At 57.3% G+C, this 7,919-nt stretch overlaps 1 protein-coding gene across 9 annotated transcripts in view; it reads left to right on the top strand.

The window, feature by feature from the left end:
• The window catches only part of ARHGEF11 (Rho guanine nucleotide exchange factor 11), a 130,733-nt gene that overhangs the window by 114,921 nt on the left and 7,893 nt on the right, over nucleotides 1-7,919 (top strand). For all 9 annotated transcript variants that reach the window (XM_006155215.3, XM_006155213.3, XM_006155212.3 and 6 more), the window contains 11 exons: nucleotides 1,793-1,972; nucleotides 2,059-2,106; nucleotides 2,297-2,484; nucleotides 2,721-2,867; nucleotides 3,117-3,196; nucleotides 3,346-3,471; nucleotides 3,973-4,090; nucleotides 5,194-5,372; nucleotides 6,110-6,185; nucleotides 6,462-6,629; nucleotides 7,355-7,445. In XM_006155215.3, coding sequence (XP_006155277.1) covers nucleotides 1,793-1,972; nucleotides 2,059-2,106; nucleotides 2,297-2,484; nucleotides 2,721-2,867; nucleotides 3,117-3,196; nucleotides 3,346-3,471; nucleotides 3,973-4,090; nucleotides 5,194-5,372; nucleotides 6,110-6,185; nucleotides 6,462-6,629; nucleotides 7,355-7,445 — 1,401 coding nt within the window. The remainder of the gene's footprint in view (nucleotides 1-1,792; nucleotides 1,973-2,058; nucleotides 2,107-2,296; nucleotides 2,485-2,720; nucleotides 2,868-3,116; nucleotides 3,197-3,345; nucleotides 3,472-3,972; nucleotides 4,091-5,193; nucleotides 5,373-6,109; nucleotides 6,186-6,461; nucleotides 6,630-7,354; nucleotides 7,446-7,919) is intronic.

Genomic DNA, 7,919 nt, shown 5'->3' with positions numbered 1-7,919 from the left:
AAAGAGAAAGTCTCTCTCCCTCTCTCTCCCTCTCTCTGCTTGAGCACACATGTCCTGTAGCAAATTAAAGAATGGCAATCATAAGTAAAATTAAATAAAAATAATTTTTAGATAAATAAATACAGAAATTATGTGATTACTGTGGCCAGCATAATCTTGTAGACAATGCCGTATATTTTAAGATTATATGACATGCATTTTTAGAAAACATTTGTCATTATTTACAAACTTGCATCCCTGATACTGCTGGGTAAATTTGCTGTAAGACAGTCACCAGGATCCTCCTACTTGAAGCAGGAGTGACTTGGATTGGTTGATTATAAACTCAACCACCATGTCAGGAGAAATAGTAGCAGTAGGGCCAGCAGGTGGTGTGGTGGTTAAGGCACTGGACTCCCATATGGTCAACTGCAGTTCCGTTCCAGACCTGGTAGCTTTCTCTTTCTCTCTCCTTCTCTCTCTGGTCAAACTAAAAAAAAAAAAATTCGATAAATTGGAATAAATAGTTACTTAGAAAAAAGTGGTAGCAGCCCAATGGGTTAATAGTGGTTGTAGATGCCTTGATCCAGAAGATAGTTCCCTGGGGCTCTAGGGCCAGAGAAGAGGTGTGCCTTGCTTCTCGGTGGGCAGCCAGGTCTGGATGCTCAGCTCTGCAACTGGCACCCCCACCGATGAGGTTTGTCGTGATGCTGAAGTGGCCCTCTCCAGAGCCGGTGGGCAGTATTTTCAGTTAGGTTGGGGTGGAATTGTTACGACAGATGTCCAGGGGGGTGAGTTTACCAGGAGGTCAATTGGCAGTGTGCCTTCTAACCCAGGCCCCTCAGAGGTGAGCCCCATTCCAGATCTCCTGGCAGCTTGGAGAGACGTGATGAATTGAGACCAGGACATTTGGCTCCCTCGCTGCAGCAGCAACCCGCTGTGCTATTAAGAGCTCTCCAGACATCTCCAGGCCCTCTGGTCCCAGAAGCAGAGCAGGATGTAGATTAATAATAATGTCGGCAGAGAACCAGCCCAGCAGGGCCACAGTCGGGGCAGTTGGAAGGGGGCCACCCCAGGGCAACTAGGGGTCAGAGATGCCAGCTGGCTTGAGGCTCATGCACTGCAGGAATCAACAGAGAGCAGGCCCAGCCACGAGCATCGCATCAAGGCCCAGGGACACTCTGTAGCCAAGCATGGCAAGCCATGGAGCCAGTTCCCGCCTGTCAGAAAGCAGGCCCATGTAGGCGCCCACCCATGCCTGTCTGCTCCCAAGAGAGGAAACGGAAGCCTAGGAAAGGTGCTGGAGGGGCTGGAATCTACCCCCAGATAGGATTTTCTGGCAGGCAGTGGAGAATCCTAGAATGAGAGCATGAAGGTAGTGACTGCACTTTCCCCTGCGAAGACCTTTGAACCGAGAGAGCTGATCCAGTCCAGAGGAGGACCAAGGTGGACTGGCCAGTAGGTGGCCCCAGAGCCAGAAGAAGGTGGATGTTGCAGTCCCCCGGGAAGGACTGTGATAGCCACCGCCTTCCCAGTAGGAGCTTAGTGTCTTAGCCTCTGGACACACCACTTGTCTGCTTCCGTTAGCCCCAGATTTCAGCTTGCTGCCCCTAATGGGCCAGGAGGAAGATGAAAGACTTACCAGGCAAGACAGGGGCAGGGAGGAGTTTGCAGAGCAGCCAGAGTGGTCGTCAGGGAGAAGGTGGCCTGGTGGGGGGGCTGGGAAACCTGTCGCCTTGGGGCTCCCCTGCCATAGGGCAGCAGGTGACAGCTGACTGGAATGTGAGACCCCAGTCTTGTCCCTTCCCCCCAGTTCACGCTCAGAGATCCGCCTGGGCCGCTCTGAGAGCCTCAAGGGCCGGGAAGAGATGAAGCGGTCTCGGAAGACAGAGAACGTGCCCCGGTCCCGCAGCGACGTGGACATGGACGCCGCAGCAGAGGCTACTCGCCTTCACCAGTCAGCCTCCTCCTCTGCCTCCAGCCTCTCCACCAGGTGGCCAGAGCTCACGCCCCATCCTTTGGCTTCTCGGGGCAGGGCCAGGGAGAGGGGGTTGCTGAGTGGTGGCCTTCTCTCCACAGGTCTCTTGAGAACCCAACACCTCCCTTCACCCCCAAAATGGGCCGCCGGTGAGTGACAGGCACAGCAGTACCATGGCTTGGTGTGTCTGTGTCCCAGCCCAAGTGTCTGGGGTGTGTGTCTCCTCTCGATGGCCCACCAGCTCACAGGGGCACAGGCCCGCAGGGGGCAGGAGCGGGAGGCTCAGCCGACGTTTAGATCCTTCCTCCTGAGTGACGCTAAGCTGCCGTTTTTCCCCAGGAGCATTGAGTCCCCCAGCTTGGGGTTCTGCACAGACCCCCTCCTTCCCCACCTCCTAGAGGACGACCTGGGCCAGCTGTCCGACCTGGAGCCAGAGCCAGATGCGCAGAACTGGCAGCATACAGTGGGCAAGGACGTGGTGGCCGGGCTAACCCAGAGGGAGATCGACCGGCAGGAGGTCATTAATGGTGAGGACCTGCGCCCTGCTCCTGTCTTCTCCCACACCTGCAGGAACGGGTTCTGAGACACACAGGGTGAGAAGAGCTGAACAGGGTGGGGGGCCACAGGCCGGGATCAGGCCATGCTGCCTGCAGCTGTAAGATTCCCCCAAAAGTGGACTTGCCTGGGGGGCCAAGTAGTGCCGGCGAATGTGTCTGAGCTGTTTCTCACTCGTTCCACCCTTCCTTGTCGCACCCCCACTCAGAGCTGTTTGTGACTGAAGCATCTCACCTGCGCACGCTGCGGGTCCTGGACCTCATCTTCTACCAGAGGATGAAGAAGGAGAACCTGATGCCCCGAGAGGAGCTGGCCCAGCTCTTTCCTAACTTGCCAGAGCTCATCGAGATCCACAGTGAGGAGCCTTCAGCTTTCACTGGGGGCTGGCCCACCTGCCGAGACTACCCTGAGTAACAGTTCTCGCAGGTCCTCCTTGGTGAGAGGCAGGTCATCCTGAACCAGCGCAGCAAGCAGCTGCCCCAGAGTCACCTGGCTTCCAGGCCCGTCCCCACAGCACTGCGGGCAATGACTCCATTTTTCTCCATCACAAAGGGTCGGGCAGCTTGGCTCACCGCAGTCATCTCTCTCCCTTCCCCTTGCCCAGATTCCTGGTGTGAGGCCATGAAGAAGCTCCGGGAAGAGGGCCCCATCATCAGAGAGATCAGCGACCTCATGTTGGCTCGGGTACGGCTCCACCTCCTACTGCTTGGCCAGGAGGAAATTGGTGGGGGCAGCATCCCCTTACCAAACCTAGGGAGTTTGGCAGAAGAGGGGACAAGCTGAGGGCTGGTCCCAGCAGGGTATAGCCTGTGCCATGCATTCTGCCTCTTCAGTTTGACGGTGCCGCCCGGGAAGAGCTCCAGCAAGTGGCCGCACAGTTTTGCTCCCATCAGTCCATCGCCCTGGAGCTGATCAAGACCAAGCAGCGCAAGGAGAGCCGCTTCCAGCTCTTCATGCAGGTGCGTCTGGCCCATGCCCCCCTCAGGCTCACCAGGGAGCTCCTGGGCCCTCCTGCTGCTGGCTTCCTCTCTCTGCTGTGGAGGGTGACCCTTCTGCCCTGGCACCCACTCCCCACCCCCCACACCGGCACTCGGAAGGCATCGGCCAGCCTAGAGCTAGAGGCCACTTGTACTGGAGGGCACACTGCTCAGAGGTCTGGCTCACCTGCCTGTCCCTGCGCCCACTTCGAAGGATCTTAGTTTGCTTGTCTGTAAAAATGGAAGTACTGATAGTCCCTGCTCTTCTGTTCGACCATCTCCTTTCTTTGGGGTGTTGTCCCCGGCCAGCAGCAGCTCTTCCCTGAACAATTAAGGAGGAATTTGACACCACCTTTGTGAGGTTTGTGAGTGACCTCTCCAGGGGTAGGGCCTGTTTGGCATTTTCACACCTGTCTGGGTCCTGAGCTCTTAAGCCATCCCCCAGCCGAGCTGACCTCACCCTGTCTGTGCTCTGCTGTCTAGGAGGCCGAGAGCCACCCTCAGTGCCGGCGGCTGCAGCTTAGAGACCTCATCATCTCGGAGATGCAGCGGCTCACCAAGTACCCCCTGCTGCTGGAGAGCATCATCAAGCACACGGAGGGTAGGCGGGGAGGGCCAGCCCGCCCGTCACACGCAGTCACTGCGCCTTTGCGGTCTCCCGTGCTTCATCTTTGTTCTGTTACGGGGCATCTCGAAGAAAGTGATTGTAAACGAGCTTTAAAAAATACTAAGGATCTGGGCAAGCTGGCATGATGGTTGAGGTGGCTGGATCTCACTTGGCCAATCACAGGGTTCGAGTCCCAGACTGGCAGCTTGAAAATCGCACTGGGTACATTCGCATGTGTGCCCGAAATCCCCAGAGAGTGGAGGCAAGGGAATGGTGGCATGGGCATCCCTCCTGGGACACTTTCTCCCTACCCGTCTCTTGTCTCTCAACAAGAATATGCGCCCCAGAACAAAACTTTAAAAAAGAAAAAAAAAAAAAAAGGCAACTATGAAGGGTTTTACAAAGTTCATATAAACTATGTATTATGAGAAAAAAAAACTGCGTGGATTTCACAGGTTTTTGGGTTTTTTTTTTTACCAAGATAAACTGGTACTTGAATGCCATTTTCCACAATGGCATTTCAAAGTCACCTTATATGAGGTGCTCAGCAGCAGAAGGGTGTAGGCCTTTGTGCCAGTCAGAAGATGCACCGGTGGCGCACCAGGTAGCACTTGAGGACACTGGTCCTCTGGGTGCAGGTGGTCCCACACCAGTGGCCATGGTAGATTCCAGCACCCACTCAACCCCCTGCTGGATTCTGCTGTGCGGTGCAGAAAGACCCTGATGCTAGGAGGATGACGAAGGCTAAGCCAAATGAGGGGGTCTGTCCCCAAGTTGTCATTGCCCCTGGGCTCCTGAGTGACTTTCCCTGCCCTGGAGGTTGGTATATTAGAGTCGGGACAGAGCGGTGTGGGGAGCCTCAGCCTGATTTGGACAGGCTTTCCTGGAGCACAGGTATCGCCGCCCCCCCACAGCCCTGCCCGTGTCCCTGGAGCTGGCGTAGTCCAGGCAAGAATTCCCGGGAGCTGTCTGAAGCCCAAGGGTGCTCGGTGGCATTAACCTTAGAGACCTCAGAGTAGGCCAGCTGGCTTACTTGCACCCCTACCTGCTGGCTCAGGACAGAGCCCCCCACCAGCCCCTGACTCTGTGTTTGGTAGGGAGCTCCTCTGAGCATGAGAAGCTCTGCCGGGCCCGCGACCAGTGCCGGGAGATCCTCAAGTACGTGAATGAGGCAGTGAAGCAGACCGAGAACCGGCACCGCTTAGAGGGCTACCAGAAACGGCTAGACGCCACCGCCCTGGAGAGGGCCAGCAACCCGCTGGCAGCAGAGTTCAAGGTAGGATGCAGGGACTGTGCGGTCAGCCTCTCCCACACACACTTCTCAGGAGCCCTCAGGCAGAACTGGGTGGGACGCAGAGGGTCTTGGAGGTAGGAGAGGGGCCTGTCTGTGATAGGTGGTGCAGCAGGCCCTGGAAGACTCGCATCCTGTTGTCATGGTCATCCCATCCCTAGATGGACAGGGTGGACCAGCCTGCCAGGTGAAGGTGAGATGTTAGACACAGCCCAGGGTGGGACTTGAAGGGGACGTCCCCGGGACGGGACTGGAGCGAGGGTATGGGCAGGAGACACAAGTGATCTTTGGAAGGAGCGGCCTGTGGAAGATGTGGAGGGGAGAGCCAGACCAGGGCCATCAGCGCATCCCCGGCATAGCACATGGCGTGGACATTATGGTTGCCCTGTCTTTTTTTTTTTTTTTTTCCTTCCACGGGAGAGACAGCAACCCCAAAAGGGTCTGAGTTAGGCCCTACTCCTGTCTGAGCCAGCCTAGCCTGTGAGTGCGTGTGCCTGCCATGCCCGATGCACTCCAGGGCTGCCCCAGCTGACCCACTTGCCTGTCCGCTATGTCGCCGCCTGGCCCTTATGGTTTTCTTTCCACTCATCTCTCTCCCCAAGAGTTCAGGGCAAAGGCTGAGCCTTGCCCACCCTGACTCCTAGCTCCTGGCACCAGGGCTGGCCCCTGGTAGGTTCTCAGGTACTTGCAGACGGAATGAGTGAATGGTGTCTCCCTAACAGAGCCTGGATCTTACAACCAGAAGGATGGTCCACGAGGGGCCCCTGACCTGGAGGATCAGCAAGGATAAGACCTTGGGTATGTGCCAGGGAACCCGAGTGAGGGACCCATGTCTCTGGTGGGCGGCCTTTTGCTTCCTGTGTCCCGGAGCCTGTAGTAAGTGGCCGGAAGGAGACACTGAGGTGCTGCTGGGACGGCAGTGCAGGAAGGAGCAGCTGGGGAGAAGTGGAAAGAGCTGGGGCGCCCAGACTCCCAGGGCCACCAGGACGCAGGGGCAGGCGTGCAGGAGCCTGTGACCCCCACCATGCTCGTGAGGTACGAGCCGGCACCAGGGAGCCTCGCCCACACCCACAGACCTGCACGTGCTGCTGCTGGAGGACCTCCTGGTGCTGCTGCAGAAGCAAGACGAGAAGCTGCTGCTCAAGTGCCACAGCAAGACGGCTGTGGGCTCCTCGGATAGCAAGCAGACCTTCAGCCCCGTGCTCAAGCTCAACGCCGTGCTCATCCGCTCTGTGGCCACAGGTACCTTTGAGGAGCCCGGCCCGGCCGGCTGACTGGGGGCTTGCTGACCTCTCATGCATGTGCAGTAAGCACAAGGCGATGGGGGCCACTGGGGCCTGCAGGCCCCACCCGTGCCTTTTTCCTCCTGTCTTGATCCCGTCTAAGCAGGATGGTATGGTCCCAGATGGGAGTGGATGGGACCAAGAAGATAGCCAGCCTGGAGCAGGGTGTCAGCCCTTAGGGGACGTGCTGGTTTGAATGGGCAGGGATACCCAGGAGGGGCTGTGGATGTCTGAGCAAGACTGGGAAGGGTGGGATTGGGCAGGAAGAATGGGACATGCCTTCCTGGGGCAGGGGTGGCCTGGGCAGGGCTTGGTCGCAGAAGACCGAAGCCCCCAGCAGATGGAGACAAGTCCTGTGGACAAAGGCGTTCCAGTGAGGGTGGAGCCTGTGTACGAGAGAGGGCTCCATGGCGGTGGGGAGACCAGACCCTCTGGGCCAGCTTTCTTCAGCTATGACGTGGGTGATACCCCACCTCCTGGGTGATCAGAAAGATGGAAGGGAACGAAAAGGTTTTATAAATGCTACACACCAGAGCAGGTGATGGCAGGAGCAGCCGTGAACAATGACATTGGGGGCCCAGAATTGCCTCTTTCCCCTCTGCAAGTGGGTCCCAAGTGGTTCTGCTGACCCAGGTCTGTCACGCCTACCACCCCCAACACAGACCCCGACCTTTCCTCACCCAGATAAGCGGGCCTTCTTCATCATCTGCACCTCCGAGTTGGGCCCACCCCAGATCTACGAGCTGGTCGCCCTGACGTCCTCAGACAAGAACACGTGAGAATTGACAGGGTGGCACGTAACCGCTCTCCCCTGGGGCCCGGGTGGTGTACTGAGGACAGCAGACGGGAAGGCCAGGGCCGGGCCGAGAGCAGTCCGTGGGCAGGGAGATGGGAAGGAAGAGGGGAGGCAGGACAAGCGTCCTTGTGGAGGAGCTGTGTGGTCCTCGGCCTCGGCTCTGTGACCAGGCCAGCAGCAGGGAGTGTCCCCAGCAGGAACTAACCACTGCACCGCCTCCTTCCTTCCTGCCTGCCCTTGCTCCCTTTGCCATCGAGATGGTTGCACTCATGGGTCCTTCTCAGAATCTGCCACCACCACCCCTACATCCACCATGTCAGGCTCCCTGACAGGTGCTAGGGAAGGAGACAGTGAGGTTACCCTCTGAGAAATGTGGATAATGGTGCTCTTAGAGGGCTTTTTTTTTTTTTTTTTTTTTTTTGGGTTGGTTTTTCTTACGGGGAAGCGGTCGCC

The sequence above is a fragment of the Tupaia chinensis genome, unplaced genomic scaffold (assembly GCF_000334495.1).
Source record: "Tupaia chinensis unplaced genomic scaffold, TupChi_1.0 Scaffold000438_1, whole genome shotgun sequence".
Taxonomy (NCBI): domain Eukaryota; kingdom Metazoa; phylum Chordata; class Mammalia; order Scandentia; family Tupaiidae; genus Tupaia; species Tupaia belangeri.
This window is presented reverse-complemented; position numbering and strand designations above follow the sequence as displayed.